Source organism: Vulpes lagopus, chromosome 1, assembly GCF_018345385.1.
Source record: "Vulpes lagopus strain Blue_001 chromosome 1, ASM1834538v1, whole genome shotgun sequence".
Taxonomy (NCBI): domain Eukaryota; kingdom Metazoa; phylum Chordata; class Mammalia; order Carnivora; family Canidae; genus Vulpes; species Vulpes lagopus.
In genome coordinates, this window is record NC_054824.1 from 144,359,451 (window position 1) to 144,378,914 (window position 19,464).

At 41.2% G+C, this 19,464-nt stretch overlaps 1 protein-coding gene across 6 annotated transcripts in view; it reads right to left on the minus strand.

Annotated features, from left to right (window-relative positions):
- The window catches only part of GON4L (gon-4 like), a 75,111-nt gene that overhangs the window by 42,271 nt on the left and 13,376 nt on the right, over positions 1–19,464 (minus strand). For 4 of the 6 annotated variants that reach the window (XM_041745514.1, XM_041745519.1, XM_041745504.1 and 1 more), the window contains 3 exons: positions 6,410–6,603; positions 5,726–5,800; positions 5,491–5,541 (listed from right to left, as the gene is read on the minus strand). In XM_041745514.1, the coding sequence (XP_041601448.1) occupies positions 5,491–5,541; positions 5,726–5,800; positions 6,410–6,603 (320 nt within the window). Of the gene's footprint in view, positions 1–2,337; positions 2,389–2,572; positions 2,648–3,256; positions 3,447–5,490; positions 5,542–5,725; positions 5,801–6,409; positions 6,604–19,464 lie in introns of those variants that run through there. The other 2 variants (XM_041745498.1, XM_041745527.1) reach the window with 2 other exon arrangements.

The following is a 19,464-nucleotide window of genomic DNA, read 5'->3' on the forward strand; positions in this document are numbered from 1 at the left end:
CTTTTGGCTCAGGTCATGATCTCAGGGTCCTGGATTGAGCCCTACATCAGGCCCCCTGTTCAGGGAGAAGTCTGCTTCTCCCTCTGCCCCTGCCCCTCCACTCTACTCATGTGTGTTCTCTCTCTTCTCTCTGAAATAAATATTTTAAAAATAAAAGATAATAAATAAATAAATAAATAAATAAATAAATAAATAAATAAATAAAGTAAGTAAGTAAGTAAGTAAGTAAGTAAGTAATTAAGATAAAAAACAGTCACAGGGAAAAGTTTCTTAGAGAATTTTTTAAGACTCTTGCATGCTGCAGACAAAAAAATGTCCCTGGAATGTGTAATTTCTTGACCATTTAATGTGACCCAATGAATCATGTTATGAATAAAATCCAACAGGCCACTGGGTTCCAGCTCTACAAGGAGTCTTAGACTCTTCACATGTCCTTGGCCCTGCCATGTTCTAGCCACCCATATCACTCTGTTGAGCCAGGCCCAATACAGGGTAAAGGGAATGATGTGATATAGGTTCACACCCTTCCCATATTTGTGTCTGAACCAATTAGTCTTCCTACTGTCAAATCCACGAGGAAAGTGAAGAGCATGGGGAAGTGTGCTAAAGTCACCATATTGAGTATTAATCTTGGAATTTGTTTTTTAAAGATTTTATTTATTCATGAGAGACACACAGAGGCAGAGACACAGGCAGAAGGAGAAGCAGGCTCCATGCAAGGAGCCTGACATGGGACTCGATCCTGGGACCCCAAGATCATGCCCTGGGCCAAAGGCAGATGCCCAACCGCTGAGCCACCCAGGCATCCCTGACCTTGGAATTTAATCCCTGCTCTCCCCCATAAACTAGGTTGTCCAAATTCTCTGCATTTATTCGTGGTTGGTAAACACAATCCAGAGCCTGATTTGGATCTCTTTTTTTGTTTCCAAATCAAATATGGAACTAATGTTAATTATACTCTGTATGTCAGGTAGACTTCATAGAACTTCCAATCATTGATGGCTGCTTTCATCATAGCTAGCATATATGTTCACTTGTGATCATTATTTCCTGGAGAAATGAAATTTCACTTTATGCAACCAGGGTTAGCCCATTAGACAAAATAATATGAAGGGCTGTCAAAAAAAAAAAAAAAAAAAAAAAAAAAAGCCAGTGCAATTCTAGGCTGCAATGAAAGAAATATGGTATCTGGAACACTGAAGGGATAAGGTAACTTTAATCCATAAAGTTAGACCATGTCTAGAGTAGGAGTTCCATACAAGGTATATTTCTAAAACGATATGGACTAACCAGGCACATTCAGAAAAGGATCAGACTAGTGAAGTCTTGTCACATGAAACTGATAAAAAACTGAGGGACATTTAGCAACAAAAGAGTATTACAAAAAGACATACTAGTTTTCTTCTATTAGAGAAAAGGTCATGTGGAAGAGGAACAGACTTATTTCTTTTTTTCTTTTTTTCTTTTTTTTTAAAGATTTTATTTATTTATTCATGATAGTCACACAGAGAGAGAGAGAGGCAGAGACACAGGCAGAGGGAGAAGCAGGCTCCATGCAGGGAGCCCGACGTGGGACTCGATCCGGGGTCTCCAGGATCGCGCCCTGGGCCAAAGGCAGGCGCCAAACCGCTGCGCCACCCAGGGATCCCCAGACTTATTTCTTCTACAGAGCTACAAAGAGTAGAACTGGACAAAAGGACAAAAACACAATATGCACTTTGGATCCATTAGGCAAATCTTCCTCACCGTCAGATAAAATGGACTACCTCAGGACTGCCGCCTGCCTGTTACAGAGGATGAGCACAAACTGGACAAATGGGTCTTTGCATCTGTGCCAGAAAACTCCAGAAGCCTTCTAGCAGCTTCCTTCAGTGAGTGCAAAACAACCAAATGCTGTTTCCAATAATGCATATTCCCAGGCCCTATTCCAGGTCTGAGGTAAACTATGGAACACACATTTTCAATAAGCACTCTTGAGGGACTCCACTCAGGGTGATCTGATACAAGTGCTCCCTAGAACACAGGTTGAAAAATACTACTCTAAACCCTTTGCTGCATATAACCTGAATAGAAAAGCTGACTTTGCTTAGTACTTTTGACCATTCTAAATAGTTATCTACCTAGTACTTCCAAAAGAGCAATACTTCCACATCAACTAAAATAAACTACAATCATGATTCTGTATGTTGTCTCTATTTATCTTTTACAGATATTTCTTTGAAGGAGGCAAATCCAGACCATGATAAATCTTTCCTATATTAGTTTCCCTGCAAATAACCTAGAATTAGACCATATTTACCTAACTAAAGGAAAAAAAAAAAAAAAAACAACACCCACCACTCCTTTTTCCACCACTTCTTTCAGTTTAGAGCGTGTCATTTTGGGCTCCTGAGGCAGGGAAAATGAGAAGAAAACAGTCAATAAAAATCATCATGTGAATCCTGGGTTTTGAGATGCTAACTCTATCCCCAATATCCAGCTATTTACAAACTCCCAAGTGACCTCCTGCACTTAGCCCATTTACGGATAGCTCTGCTCCAACAGCTTTAAAAAGTAACAATCAACTACTCACAAACATTGGCATATCTTCTGTCTCACTGATGGCTGCTTTCATCATAGCTACCACATGCTCATTTGTGATTACTTCCTGGAAAGATGAAATTTCACTTTATGCAATGAAGACATGTTACCTAGATAACACCCACTTCTCTGTAAGTCTGCTAGATGTGCAGTGGAGAGACAGGTGCTTCTGGTTGGGATAAGCCTGCTCTGGACAGAAGCACACAGTTTCAAAGGGTCACAGAGCAGGAACGCATCATCCCACAGCTACCAGGAAAAGGAAAGAGTCTGAGTAAGTGACTCTAGCTTCTGAGAAACAGTAACAAACAAGGAAGGTTTTATAAACGGCTGTGTTGACACAGCACCAGCACACATGCAGCGTACACTGCCACCGGGCATCTTTTCACACCTATCAGCCCACAGGTAAGTCCACTGCGAACATTATCTTCAAATCTGCTAACCAAGACGTAAAGATATCAAGTCAGTGGAGGAAGAAAGGAATAGTTCACCTCCCCAGTTATTTCTCAATGTGTGTTCAGATTTCAAATGTGTGCTGAGTGCAGGGGGAAAGCCGCCTTGAAATGTAAAATGCTGCGGCAGGTGCAACTCACAAAGTCAGGAATCCCCATTCTACCAACCCAGATTTCCCCAGCGTGTGAGCTTTCTAGCCACACGACCAGGCCGCTGCCCTACTCACGTGGAGGATGTTGCGCACATTGACAGCGGTCAGGTTGTGCTGCTTGGCGCCATCCTCAAGCGTGCGGTCCAGCGCGTCATCCAGCTTCAGGTCACAGGTGCATGTGCCTCCCTCGGGTCCCCGTGCGTCTCGCTTCCTCTTGCTGCCCTTTCTCTTCCTTCGCCTTCTCTCACTTTCTTCGCCACTTTGTTCTTCTGCAAATAAACGGAGAACATCACCAGAATCTCCAAAACCACTACTCCCAGAACTTACCCCAATGGGCCAACAGTAAAGAGGAGAAGAGGGGGATCCCTGGGTGGCGCAGTGGTTTGGCGCTTGCCTTTGGCCCAGGGCGCGATCCTGGAGACCCGGGATCGAATCCCACATCAGGCTCCCGATGCATGGAGCCTGCTTCTCCCTCTGCCTATGTCTCTGCCTCTCTCTCTCTCTGTGACTATCATAAATAATAAATAAAAATTAAAAAAAAAAAAAAAAGGATAAGAGGCTGCCACAGTCTTCTTGTCAAATCCAGAGGAGTGCAGGTGCAAGTGTGGGAAGCTTGTGTCTAAAACCCCGTCACCAATGAGACACTGGATAAGGTCAGCAGTTGTCTACACAGATCTACTTATTCTAGAGAACACAGAGCGAAGCACAGGGACAAACAGCTCCATGCAAGGAGCTGACAGGAGACTCAGATTTCCTGGACCCTGTTCTCTAGCCCTGGGCACGGCAGTCCCAACCCTGAGCCCCAGAAATCCAACCAAAAATCCTGCTCTCCCCATTAGGTTGTCTCAAAGACTCATTTATTCGTGGTGGAACACAAATAGAGCCTATCAGGATACTCTTTTTTGTTGAAATCAAATATGGACTAATGTTAATTATACTTGTATGCTAGAGACTTCATAGAACTTCTCTTGATGGCTGCTTTCATCATAGCTAGCATATATGTTCACTTGTGATCATTATTTCCTGGAGAAATGAAATTTCACTTTATGCAACCAGGGTTAGCCCATTAGACAAAATAATATGAAGGGCTGTCAAAAAAAAAAAAAAAAAAAAAAAAAAGCCAGTGCAATTCTAGGCTGCAATGAAAGAAATATGGTATCTGGAACACTGAAGGGATAAGGTAACTTTAATCCATAAAGTTAGACCATGTCTAGAGTAGGAGTTCCATACAAGGTATATTTCTAAAACGATATGGACTAACCAGGCACATTCAGAAAAGGATCAGACTAGTGAAGTCTTGTCACATGAAACTGATAAAAAACTGAGGGACATTTAGCAACAAAAGAGTATTACAAAAAGACATACTAGTTTTCTTCTATTAGAGAAAAGGTCATGTGGAAGAGGAACAGACTTATTTCTTTTTTTCTTTTTTTTCTTTTTTTTTAAAGATTTTATTTATTTATTCATGATAGTCACACAGAGAGAGAGAGAGGCAGAGACACAGGCAGAGGGAGAAGCAGGCTCCATGCAGGGAGCCCGACGTGGGACTCGATCCGGGGTCTCCAGGATCGCGCCCTGGGCCAAAGGCAGGCGCCAAACCGCTGCGCCACCCAGGGATCCCCAGACTTATTTCTTCTACAGAGCTACAAAGAGTAGAACTGGACAAAAGGACAAAAACACAATATGCACTTTGGATCCATTAGGCAAATCTTCCTCACCGTCAGATAAAATGGACTACCTCAGGACTGCCGCCTGCCTGTTACAGAGGATGAGCACAAACTGGACAAATGGGTCTTTGCATCTGTGCCAGAAAACTCCAGAAGCCTTCTAGCAGCTTCCTTCAGTGAGTGCAAAACAACCAAATGCTGTTTCCAATAATGCATATTCCCAGGCCCTATTCCAGGTCTGAGGTAAACTATGGAACACACATTTTCAATAAGCACTCTTGAGGGACTCCACTCAGGGTGATCTGATACAAGTGCTCCCTAGAACACAGGTTGAAAAATACTACTCTAAACCCTTTGCTGCATATAACCTGAATAGAAAAGCTGACTTTGCTTAGTACTTTTGACCATTCTAAATAGTTATCTACCTAGTACTTCCAAAAGAGCAATACTTCCACATCAACTAAAATAAACTACAATCATGATTCTGTATGTTGTCTCTATTTATCTTTTACAGATATTTCTTTGAAGGAGGCAAATCCAGACCATGATAAATCTTTCCTATATTAGTTTCCCTGCAAATAACCTAGAATTAGACCATATTTACCTAACTAAAGGAAAAAAAAAAAAAAAAACAACACCCACCACTCCTTTTTCCACCACTTCTTTCAGTTTAGAGCGTGTCATTTTGGGCTCCTGAGGCAGGGAAAATGAGAAGAAAACAGTCAATAAAAATCATCATGTGAATCCTGGGTTTTGAGATGCTAACTCTATCCCCAATATCCAGCTATTTACAAACTCCCAAGTGACCTCCTGCACTTAGCCCATTTACGGATAGCTCTGCTCCAACAGCTTTAAAAAGTAACAATCAACTACTCACAAACATTGGCATATCTTCTGTCTCACTGATGGCTGCTTTCATCATAGCTACCACATGCTCATTTGTGATTACTTCCTGGAAAGATGAAATTTCACTTTATGCAATGAAGACATGTTACCTAGATAACACCCACTTCTCTGTAAGTCTGCTAGATGTGCAGTGGAGAGACAGGTGCTTCTGGTTGGGATAAGCCTGCTCTGGACAGAAGCACACAGTTTCAAAGGGTCACAGAGCAGGAACGCATCATCCCACAGCTACCAGGAAAAGGAAAGAGTCTGAGTAAGTGACTCTAGCTTCTGAGAAACAGTAACAAACAAGGAAGGTTTTATAAACGGCTGTGTTGACACAGCACCAGCACACATGCAGCGTACACTGCCACCGGGCATCTTTTCACACCTATCAGCCCACAGGTAAGTCCACTGCGAACATTATCTTCAAATCTGCTAACCAAGACGTAAAGATATCAAGTCAGTGGAGGAAGAAAGGAATAGTTCACCTCCCCAGTTATTTCTCAATGTGTGTTCAGATTTCAAATGTGTGCTGAGTGCAGGGGGAAAGCCGCCTTGAAATGTAAAATGCTGCGGCAGGTGCAACTCACAAAGTCAGGAATCCCCATTCTACCAACCCAGATTTCCCCAGCGTGTGAGCTTTCTAGCCACACGACCAGGCCGCTGCCCTACTCACGTGGAGGATGTTGCGCACATTGACAGCGGTCAGGTTGTGCTGCTTGGCGCCATCCTCAAGCGTGCGGTCCAGCGCGTCATCCAGCTTCAGGTCACAGGTGCATGTGCCTCCCTCGGGTCCCCGTGCGTCTCGCTTCCTCTTGCTGCCCTTTCTCTTCCTTCGCCTTCTCTCACTTTCTTCGCCACTTTGTTCTTCTGCAAATAAACGGAGAACATCACCAGAATCTCCAAAACCACTACTCCCAGAACTTACCCCAATGGGCCAACAGTAAAGAGGAGAAGAGGGGGATCCCTGGGTGGCGCAGTGGTTTGGCGCTTGCCTTTGGCCCAGGGCGCGATCCTGGAGACCCGGGATCGAATCCCACATCAGGCTCCCGATGCATGGAGCCTGCTTCTCCCTCTGCCTATGTCTCTGCCTCTCTCTCTCTCTGTGACTATCATAAATAATAAATAAAAATTAAAAAAAAAAAAAAAAAAGAGGAGAAGAGGCTGCCAGCAGGCTGGTCTTGGAAATCAGAGCAGCCTGCACGGTGGCCACAGTGTGGGTGCTTGGTGTCAAAAACCCCGCACCCGCTGCACACTGGTACAGGTCAGCCAGTCCTCTACACTGATGCATACTTACTCCTAACAACCCAAAGAGGCAGGGACTATTACTTTTCTCATTGCAGATGGAGAAACTTACGAAGAGAGATTAAGAAACTTTCCCAAGACCCTTGTTCTCTAGCCCTGGCATCCACAGTCCTAATCACTACTCCATACTGCCCAGATAATACACCAGAAATCCTGGGTCTGTGCTTTGGTTCTGGGTGACCTCAGCAAGAGGCTCATTTCTTTCTTTTGCAAATACAAGTATCTGCCTATCAGGTATGCCATGTAGATGAAGTGAAATAATACACACCAAATGTGCTTTATGCCAATAAAACATTATACAATGTAGTTCGTCATTATTATTCTATTCAGTCTAGAAAAGAGAAAAACAAGGAGCAATGGATAAAAAAATTCACTCTGAACCATATCAAAAAAGGGGAGGAGGAACAAAGTTATCTCTACTCTACCAGAAGAGAGTATATATATAATCAGACAAAGGGAAAAACTTCTTGATTCTTCGAATCTGTTAAGTCTTGAAATAGATTATCATGTGATACCAAAATGAGGTTCTCATCCCTCTGATGCTTTCTGCCTGCTACTCTCTGAAAACAAGGATTAGAGAGGATTATCATGATGACCTTCTCTGTCTAAAAAGATTTTGTGACCTTCAAGCCATATTGTGGCAATACTGACACAGTGAAAAGTTATTAGTGACTTTATAAACAATTGCTTCTGCACTTGTGAACACACATGAAGAATTTGATAAATGTACGACTTTCAAGCCAATAACTATTGTTCTTAAAAAATTAGACGTGCAGAGACAAATAATCACATTACTCATGTCAACATTAATTATTTTTGCAAAAAGATGGAAAACTCCTAAGTGTCCAGTATTACAGGAATGGTAAAAATGAACACCGGAATATTCATACACTGAGCCATTAAATTAGAAATGGTCTTTTTAGGGGCATCTGGCCAGTTCAATCATAAAGCATGTGACTCTTCATCTCAGGGCTGTGAGTTCGAGCTCCATACCGGGTGAAGAAATTACTTAAATAAACTTTTACTTTATAAACTTTTTTTTTTTAACTTTATCAACAGTCTTTTTACACAGTGGTGGAAAGACAAAAGTGTCTACAAAGAGCTCTTAATGTTACGGAAAACTTTCTGATAATGACTTTGAAGAAAAAAAGGAAAAGACAGAATTCAAATATGCGCATCTTAGAGCCCTGTCCCCTAAATCAGATGCACTGCTTCAAAGTGCACCCCACAAGATACCTGCAAAAAAAAAAAAAAAAAAAAAACTCCCCAAAGTACCTAAAGAATGATAAAGCTCTCGGGATCCCTGGGTGGCGCAGTGGTTTGGCGCCTGCCTTTGGCCCAGGGCGCGATCCTGGAGACCTGGGATCGAATCCCACGTTGGGCTCCCGGTGCATGGAGCCTGCTTCTCCCTCTGCCTATGTCTCTGCCTGCCTCTCTCTCTCTCTCTCTCTCTCTCTCTCTCTCTGTGTGACTATCATAAATAAATAAAAATTAAAAAAAAAAAAGAATGATAAAGCTCTTTACTATTTTTTTGGTTATTTTTTGAGAAAGCAGCAGAAGGGGAATTACACAGGATAATATACAACAAAACCCACCTAAAGACGCTTGTATACATATCTTTTCCCTAAGTCTCTCTTCTCATCTCAGTGGTTCTCTATAAATTCTCAAATAGCTCTCTCCCCGCACTCTTCCTGGAGTGAAGAACAAGCCCCTCTCTCTTTGCTCCTCCCTTCTCTCTTGCACCTCTTTCAAGCACACCAATCCAGCCAGGGCTTGGCTTCTGTCATACACCCTTCCCTCATATTCCCTGAGCTGCACAGAAAAAATGCTCTGGTGGTGGCAGAAGAAGGATTTCTGAAACCAGAGAAGATTTATTTTTTTTAAGATTTTATTTATTTATTCATGAGAGACACACAGGGGCGGAGTGCACAGACACAGGCAGAGGGAAAAGCAGGGGACTTGATCCCGGGTCTCCAGGATCACGCCCTGGGCCGAAGGCGGTGCTAAACTGCTGAGCCACCTGGGCTGCCCAAGAAGTTTTAATTCAGCTTTATACCTATATCGTATCATGTTATTAGTAACACTGTCAACTATAAAACTAATCTGGGGGGGGGGGGGGAAGTTTCAAAGAGATGATGGAAGTTCAAACTGTTAATACTGTATAAGAAACAATAAAGTTTTTTAACTAAGACGTGACCAAAAAATTAAATATTCTTTATAAAATTTAGATTTATAAAGTGTAACCAAAATTCACAGAAAAGAAGGCCAAAGAAGGATGTGTACAAAGAAAGCAGCTAAACATCCTAAAATTTTACACAGTTATTTGATGAGGAATCAAACTATTCTTTAAAACAGAGTATCTTGGGGGGATCCCTGGGTGGCGCAGCGGTTTGGCGCCTGCCTTTGGCCCAGGGCGCGATCCTGGAGACCCGGGATCGAATCCCACGTCGGGCTCCCGGTGCATGGAGCCTGCTTCTCCCTCTGCCTGTGTCTCTGCCTCTCTCTCTGTCTCTCTGTGACTATCATAAATAAATAAAAATTAAAAAAAATAAATAAATAAAAAAAAAGATAAAACAGAGTATCTTGGGAATGCCTGGGTGGTTCAGCAGTTGAGCGTCTACCCTCAGCTCAGGGCATGATCCCGGAAAGGAATTTCGGGATGGAGTCCCACAATGGGACTCCTGCTTCTCCCTCTGCCGGTGTCTCTGCCTCTCTCTGTATATCTCATGAATGAATGAATGAATGAATGAATGAATGAATGAATGAATGAATAAATAAATAAATAAATAAATAAATAAATAAATAAATAAAACAGAGCTTCTAAAACCAACTTTGGCAAAGAGCTAGTTTGCTTTTGACCAATCCACTGCAGACTAATATTTTTATAAAATAAAATAATGTAGCCATCAGGGCAGCCCGGGTGGCTCAGCAGTTTAGCACTGCCTTCAGCCCAGGGTGTGATCCTGGAGACCCAGGATCGAGTCCCACATCAGGCTTCCTGCATGGAGCCTGCTTCTCCCTCTGCCTGTGTCTCTGCCTCTTTCTCTTCTGTCTCTCATGAATAAATAAATAAAATCTAAAAAAAAAAAAAAAAAAAAAAGAAGAAGAAGAAGGTAGCCATCAGGGATGCCTAGGTGGCTCAGCAGTTGAGTGTCTGCCTCTGGCTCAGGTGTGATCCCGGAGTTCTGGGATTGAGTCCCACATCGGACTCCCTGCAGTGAGCCTAGGTCTCTGCCTCTCTGTGTCTCTCATGAATAAATAAATCTTAAAAAAAAAAAAAAAATGTAACCATCATATCAAAAGTTATAAAATTTCTAAGCTTTTACTCTCGGTTTCCTTAACTTATTTTGTTTCAAACCAGTTCTCAAACTGGCACTGGTTCTCAGACCACACTTTCAGTAGCAAGACTGAAAAACACTTAGCCCCACTAAAAGTACTATAAAAGATGAAATATAGGGATGCTTGGGTGGCTCAGCAGTTTAGCGTCTGACTTTGACTCAGGGCGTGGTCCTGGAGTCCCCAGATTAAGTCCCGCATCTGGCTCCTGCATGGAGCCTGCTTCTCCCTCTGCCTGTGTCTCTGCCTGTCTGTGTCTTTCATGAACAAATAAAATCTTTAAAAAAAAAAAAAGATGATATATAAAAATTATTTAAGTGACTTATGAAAAAAACTTATCATAACTTTTTTAAAAAGATTTCATTTATTTATTCATGAGACAAAGAGAGAGAGGCAGAGACACAAGCAGAGGGAGAAGCAGGCTCTCTGCAGTAGGGAGCCTGATGCAGAATTTGATCCCAAGACCCCAGGATCATGACCTGAGCCAAAGGCAGATGCTCAACCACTGAGCCACCCAGGTGCCCCCAGCTTATCATAAAATTTAAACATAAATATTTTTCGTGAAAAAAACCATTACAGTTAGCATAATTCCATTTAGAATACTTATAAACATGTAAAGTGGGGTTAAACCATCCCAGTGTCTAAATTACATCACACCTATTTTTCCTCTGATTTTTTTTTTTAAGATTTTTTACTTATTTATTTATTCCTAGAGAGACACAGAGAGAGAGAGAAGAGTTAGAGACACAGGCAGAGGGAGAAGCAGGCTCCATGCAGGGAGCCTGACGTGGGACTCAATCCCAGGTCACCAGGATCACACCCCGGGCTGCAGGCGGCACTAAACTGCTGCACCACCGGGGCTGCCCCGATTTCTGATTTTATTTTTATTTTTTTTAAGATTTTTTATTTATATATTCATAGAGACACAGAGAAAGAGGAAGAGACACAGGCAGAGGGAGAAGCAGGCACCATGCAGAGAGCCCGATGCGGGACCCAATCCAGGGTCTCCAGGATCATGCCCTAGGCCACACGCAGCACTAAACCGCTGCGCCACTGGGGCTGCCCCCATTTCTGGTTTTAATGCTAAATTTTTATTAGGGAATATATGTCTGAAGGAAAATCTAATAAATTCAAATTCCAACACATTACACAAACAATCCAAAAAAGAACTGATAATTCAACTACTTGTTATACTGTTTTAGAACTAATCCTTTGGGATTCCTGGGTGGCGCAGCGGTTTGGCGCCTGCCTTTGGCCCAGGGCGCGATCCTGGAGACCCGGGATCGAATCCCACGTCAGGCTCCCGGTGCACGGAGCCTGCTTCTCCCTCTGCCTGTGTCTCTGCCTCTCTCTCTCTCTGTATAACTATCATAAATAAATAATAAAAAAAAAAAAGAAAGAAAGAAACCATTTTAGAACTAATCCTTTATCTTTTAAAATACTGGGATACCACCAACTCTATGAATTGTAAAGAGCTGAAATTTAGATGTTAATAAAAGGAAACCACTCTATAAAGATCAGGCTAGAAAAGATACAGAAGAAAATCTAATTTTTCCTTTCATGAAAAAGATGGAAGGTGGCTAAAAACGACATATTCCCTGAAAAGTAGATTTAATGATGTAACCAATTAACCTAAAATATAATGCACCGTAAATTTACTGTAAAGTGGATAAAGTAAGTAAAAACAGTGGGTTCTACAATATCTGAATCACCAATGTTGCTCTGATATATGAAAACAGTTGCTTAATAGCCCTCCAAAAACACACCCAGGATCTCTGGTTCTGGCCACGACAATGTATTTTTTAACAGATGAAACCTTCCTACCAAAAACAACTGTAGAAATATATACCCTTGGGCAACATAGGTTTGAACTGTGCAGATCCACTTATTTGTGGATTTTTTTTTTTTTTTCAATAAATACAGTACAGGGCAGCCCGGGTAGCTCAGAGGTTTAGCGCCACCTTCAGCCCATGGTGTGATCCTGGAGACCTGGGATCAAGTCCCACATTGGGCTCCTTGCATGGAGCCTGCTTCTCCCTCTGCCTGTGTCTGTGCCTCTCTCTCTCTCTCTGTCTCTCATGAATGAATGAATGAATGAATGAATGAATGAATGAATGGATAGATAGATAAATACAGTACAGTTCTGTAAATGTGTTTTCTCTTCCATGATTTTCATAACATTTTCCTTTTTCCAGCTTACTTTACAGTAAGGATACAGCATATACTCTATATAATATACAAAATATGTGTTCACCAACTATTTATGTCATTGGTAAAGCTTCTGGTCAACAGTAGGCTATGTTTTAGGTGAGTCAAAAGTCATTTGTGGATGTTCTTCAATTGTATGTGGGTACAAGAACCCAATTGCCACACTGCTCAAGGGTCAACTGTACATAAAAGTGGAATAAAATATATACAGCAGTCTGAAGATGCTGAAGAACCCTCATGAAAAGGATTGAAATAGTTGTAATCATTTAGAGAAGGGAAGCACAGAAGGAGGACCCAAGCTGAAAACAGTGGTCATGCTAGGTTAAGAAGCCAGAAATGTGGGGCTGCCAAAGCAGCTGAGATTGAAGGAAAACACTCTACGGAGGAGGACTGCCTGGGTAGCTCAGTAGGTTAGGCAACCAACTCTTGATTTCAGCTCATGTCATGATCTTTGGGTCGTGGGATCAAGCCCCCCAGCTGGCTCTATGCTTGGCAAGGAGTCTTCTTGAGATTCTCTCCTTCTGCCGCTTCCCCTGCCCCCACTCATATTCAAGAGCACACACTCTCACTTCTAAATAAATAAATAAATATTTAAAAAAGAAAAACTCAACAGAGGAGAAAACAAAGGAAAACTGAGCCCCCCCAAAAAAGTTTCTCTTCAAGTTCCTCTGAAGACCCTAGTGGACCCATAGGCTATGCATGCACAGGATGGACCCCAAGAAACACAGCAGGAGACAGGCTAGGAGGCAAAAGAACAAAGGTAGAAGTTTCTCACTCCTTAGCCCTGGAGAGAAAGAGGTTGTAGTTCAAACTGTGAAAAGGAGTCTTCAGAAATGCTTCAGCTTTCTTAGTACTGTTGAAATCTCAGAAGAGCCACCCACTAGGGATACAGACCACAATCTAGGAGGAAGTAGTAAGTGGAAACATACTAGACTTAATGCAGCATAAAACTAACTCCTGGAAGAATTTAGGTGACCCTCCAAAATTATCTACCTGCCAGAATATAAAATAACCCTCTTTGGAGGAAGATAACAATACCAAAGCCCCCAGAATTTTCTATCCACAATGTCCAACAGACAATCAAAAATTAAACAATGCTTGGGCAACCTGGGTGGCTCAGCTGTTTAAGTGCCTGCCTTCCTCCCAGGGCGTAATCCTGGAGACCCAGGATCGAATCCCATATCAGACTCCCTGCATAGAGCCTGCTCCTCCCTCTGCATGTGTCTCTGCCTCTCTGTGTGTGTGTGTCTGTCATGAATAAATAAATTAATTAAACAATACTAAAAACAGAACCAAAATACCACAGGGAAGTGGCAGGAGAGGACAACAAAAAGAAATCTACAGGTAAATCAGATACTTAAAAACGGTTCTAAAATAATTATGATCAGGGATCCCTGGGTGGCGCAGCGGTTTGGCGCCTGCCTTTGGCCCAGGGCACGATCCTGGAGACCCGGGATCGAATCCCACGTCCAGCTCCCGGTGCATGGAGCCTGCTTCTCCTTCTGCCTGTGTCTCTGCCTCTCTCTCTCTCTCTCTCTCTCTCTCTGTGACTATCATAAATAAGCAAAAATTAAAAAATAAAAATAAATTAAAATAAAATAAAATAATTATGATCAAAATATTCAAGACAATAAAGGAGGGATGCCTGGATGGCTCAATGGTTGAGTATGTCTGCCTTTGGCTCAGGTCATGATCCTGGGATCCTAGAATCGAGTCCCACATCAGGACCCCTGCAGGGAACCTGCTTTTCCCTCTACCTATGTTTCTGCCTCTCTCTGTGTGTCTCTCATGAATAAATAAAATCTTAAAAAAAAAAAAAAGGAAAAGGAAAAGGAAAAGGAAAATATACAGAATTTCATCAAAGACATGGAATCCATGCTGCTAAACTGTCATTAAAAATTTAACAAGGAGGGATACCTGGGTGGCGCAGCGGTTTAGCGCCTGCCTTTGGCCCAGGGCGCGGTCCTGGAGACCCGGGATCGAATCCCACGTCGGGCTCCCAGTGCATGGAGCCTGCTTCTCCCTCTGCCTGTCTCTCTGCCTCTCTCTCTCTCTCTGTGTGACTATCATAAATAAATAAAAATTTAAAAAAAAAAAAGGAGAAAAAAAAATTTAACAAGGAAAAAAAAATTAACAGGGGCACCTGGGTGGCTCAGTCAGTACAGCATGTAACTCTTGATTTTTGGGGTTGTGATTTCAAACCCCACACTAGGTACAGAGCTCACTTAAAAAAAAAAAAAAGGTTTTGGGATCCCTGGGTGGCGCAGCGGTTTAGCGCCTGTCTTTGGCCCAGGGCACGATCCTGGAGACCCGGGATCGAATACCACGTCGGGCTCTCGGTGCACGGAGCCTGCTTCTCCATCTGCCTATGTCTCTGCCTCTCATTCTCTCTCTCTCTCTCTCTCTCTGTGACTATTATAAATAAAAATTTAAAAAAAGAAAAATAAATAAAATCTTTAAAAAAAAAAGTTTTAAAAAATAAGCAAGAATATATTAAGTCCTAGACTGCTTAAAAGCAAAACAAAACAAAGTTTCATATTGCTAATCTATATGGCAACATGTAAAAGAAAAAATAACTAAAGAGTAATAGAGAAGAAAAATAAAAGTACCCGATTAATCAAAAGAAAGGAAAAACAAAATAAACAAAAAAAAAATGCAGGAAAATAAACTCAATTATATCAGAAATTGCATTAAATAAAAATAAAAAACTGAGGTGCCTGGGTGGCTCAGTCAGTTAAGCACCTGACTTTGGCTCAGGTCATGATCTTGGGGTCCTGAGACAGAGCCCTTCATCAGGCTCCCTGATCAGTGGGGAGATTGCTTCCCCCCCCTTTCTCACTCTGTCTCACTCAAATAAATAAATAAAATATTTTAAAATAAGTAAATATTAATGAAATAGATGCTCTAATTAAAAGACAAAGATGTAGGGCTCCTGGGTGGCTCAGTCAGATTACGTGTTTGCCTTTGGCTCAGGTAATGATCTCGGTGTCCTGAGATTGAGCCCCACATCGGGCTCTGTGCTCAGTGGGAAGTCTGTTTCTCCCTCTCCCTCTGCCCCCTGCTCATGCTCTCTGCCACTCTATCTCAAATAAATAAAATCTTAAAAAAAAAAAAAAAAAAAGGCAAATACGTTCACACTAGTTTTTTTTTTAAAGTATGCTATTACATAAGAAACTCTTTATTCACTTTATTATTTTTTTAAATATTTATTTATTCATGAGAGACACAGAGAGAGGCAAACACACAGGCAGAGGGAGAAGCAGGCTTCTCCCAGGGAGTCTGATACAGGATTCGATCCCAGGACCTTGGGATCACACCCTGAGCCAAAGGCAGATGCTCAATCACTAAGCCACCCAAACGTCCCATAAAAGAAACATTTTAAAAACAAACAAAAAAAGTTGAAAGCAAAAGAATATAAATATTTATAACATGTATACACAAATATCTGTTACAAAGTAAACCTTAAGGCCAGAATATAAAGATAAAAAGAAACATTTCATACTAAGTGAATCAATTCAAAAGGAAAATAGGGGCTTCTGGGTGGCTTAGTCAGTTAAGCATCCAACTCTTCATTTTAGCCCAGGTCTTGATCTCAGGGTCATAATTTCAAGCCTTGCACTGGGCTCCATGCTGGGCATGGAGTCTACCAAAAAAAGGAAAAAAAAAAAAAAAAGTTAAATATATAAATAAATAAGAAAACAATTCTAAATCTGTATACATCTGATAATAGACTTAAATATACAAAAGCTGACAGAAAAAAAAAAAAAGGATAAAGCCAAAGTCAAATCTGGATATTTCAACAAATGTCAGTCAGTAACAAATGTAACAGTAGATCAAGAAATCAATACAGACATAAAAGATCTTAACAACATAATTAACAAACTTGACCTTACAAACATATAAAGAACATTATACTTGATCTAAATGGCATATTTAGGGCAGCCCGGGTGGCTCAGCGGTTTAGCACCACCTTCAGCCCAGGGTGTGATCCTGGAGACCTGGGATCCAGTCCCATGTCAGGCTCCCTGCATGGAGCCTGCTTCTCCCTCTGCCTGTGTCTCTGCACCCCGCCATGAATAAATAAAATATTTTAAAAATAAATAATTCAATCAAAATGGATCATATATCTAAATGGAATATGTAACTTGCACAAAAATAACTTTGTGACCAGGGACTCCTGGGTGGCTCAGAGGTTGAGCGTCTGCCTTCAGCTCAGGATGTGATCCCGGAGTTCTGGGATTGAGTCCCGCATGGGGCTCTGCGTAGAGCCTGCTTCTCCTCCTCCCTCTGCCTATGTCTCTGCCTCTCTCTGTGTCTCTCATGAATAAAAAAATAAAAATCTTAAAAAAAAGAAAGAAACTTTGTGAACTTGGATTGGGCAGAGTTTCTTTTTTTTCTTTTTTTCCAAAAGTAAACTCTACACCCAACGTGGGGCTCGAAGTCATAACCCCAAGATCAAGAGTCACAGGCTCCACCAAATGAGCCAGCCAAGAACCTCAGGATTAGGCAGTGTTCCTTGAAACGATACCAAAACCATACTCCATAAAAGTGAAACTTGAAGTATCTTCCCACAGCCAACACTAAAACATTCTGAGCAAAATATAACAATATCACATTGTAACTCAAATAGTAAATATCCATGAGTCCATACTCACATAAAAATGAATAAATAAATAAAAGGAGGGAAAAGGTACAGCTCTTCTTTATAGAAAATCCCAATTAGGGCGCCTGGGTGGCTCAGCAGTTGAGCGTCTGCCTTTGGCTCAGGACTTGATCGAGTCCCACATCATGCTCCCCACCGGGAGCCTGCTTCTCCCTCTACCTATGTCTGTGCCTCTCTCTGTGTGTCTCTCATGAATCAATAAAATCTGAAAGAAGAAGAAGAAAGAAGAAAGAAGAAAGAAGAAAGAAGAAAGAAGAAAGAAGAAAGAAGAAAGAAGAAAGAAGAAAGAAGAAGAAGAAAGAAAGAAAGAAAGAAAGAAAGAAAAAGAAAGAAAAGAAAAAAAAGAAAAGAAAAGAAAAGAAAAGAAAAGAAAAGAAAAGAAAAGAAAAGAAAAGAAAAGGAAAGAAAAGAAAAGAAAAGAAGAAAGAAGAGAATTACCATATGAACAACACAGTAATAATTGTTACAGGCAATCTACCAATGGATGCTAAAATTAGTGGGCAAAAAAAAGTAAAATAAAATAAGTGAGCAAAAGTTTGAGGAGAAACAGGATATATGCATAGTTTTAAAGTATCTTCTGCAAGGAGTGCCTGGATGTCCCAGTTGGTTAAGCATCTGATTCTTGATTTTAGAGGTCTTGGGAAAGAGGGTCTTGGGATAGTGCCCTGCATCTGGCTCTGCGCTCAGCTGGGAGTCTGCCTGGGATTCTTTCTCTCTCCCTCTCTAAAATAAATAAATAAAATCTTTAAAAAAAAAAAAAAAAAAGTATCTCTTTGCAAGACATGTACCAATTACAAAAGGAATGAATACAACAGAACAATGAACAAACATTTCATCAAAAATGATCTACAAATGGCCAATAAACACATGAAAATATGCTCTACATCATTATTCCTTAGGGAAAGCAAGTTAAAACCACAAGGAAATACACCTCCTAGAATGGATACAATTTAAAAGTCTGATAGAGGGATCCCTGGGTGGCACAGCGGTTTGGCGCCTGCCTTTGGCCCAGGGCGCGATCCTGGAGACCCGGGATCGAATCCCACATCAGGCTCCCAGTGCATGGAGCCTGCTTCTCCCTCCGCCTGTGTCTCTGCCTCTCTCTCTCTCTCTCTGTGACTATCATAAATAAATAAAAATTTAAAAAAATAAATAAATAAATAAATAAAAATAATAAAAGTCTGATAGATCCTGGCAAGAATGTAGCTCATTTGTAAATCTCACACATGGTGGGAGTGTAAAATGGTACAGCCACTTTGGAAAATAGGTCAGCAATTTCTTATAAAGTTAAACATATATAATACCATAGGCCCCAGAAACATCACTTCTAGTGATTTACCCAAGAAAAATAAAAACTTAATGTCTATCAAAGACCTATATCTGAATGTCTATAGCAGCTTCAGGCAAAAGCTTGGAACCACCCAAATGTCCATCAACTAGTGAACAAATAAATTGTGGTACATCTATGGGATAGAATACTACTCAGCAATGAAAAGAACAAACATGAACAAATCTCAGAAGCATTGTACTAGGCAGAAGATACCAGATGTGACAGGATCCATAACACAGAAGCATAATACTGTAGGAAACACAGAACTCCAAGGATACATGCGGGCAGCTAAGACTGGGCTGAGAATGAAGGCCTGCAACAGGGGTGAGAGAGCTTTCGGAGTAAGGGAAATGCCCCACATGCTGATGGTGTTGGCAGTTACATAATTATGCACATGTTTCAAAACTCATTGGATAAATTTTATTGTATGCAAATTATATCTCAACAAATCCGACAGTAAGAATCAACATTAATCTCCACATTAATAGAATAAAGAAGAAAAACCATATGATCATCTTAATAGAGACAGAAAAGGACTGACACAATTCAATATGATAAAACTCTCATAAAATTAGGAAAAGAATCTCCCTAATCAGATAAAATATATCTATAAAAAGTCAGTGTGCCTGGGTGGCTCAGTCAGTTAAGCATCTACCTTCAGCTCAGGTCATGATCGAGTCCCATGCTGAGCAGGGAGCCTGCATCTCCCTCTCTCTGTCCCCTGTTCTCTTTCTGCCAAACAAATAAATGAAAATTTTTAAAAATTAAAAAAAAAAATACTGTATCCACGAGAAGTCTACAACTCTTTCATGCATAAATGAGGAATACGGGGGCACCCAGCTGGCTCAGTTAAGCGTCCAACTCTTGATTTTAGCTCACGTTGTGATCT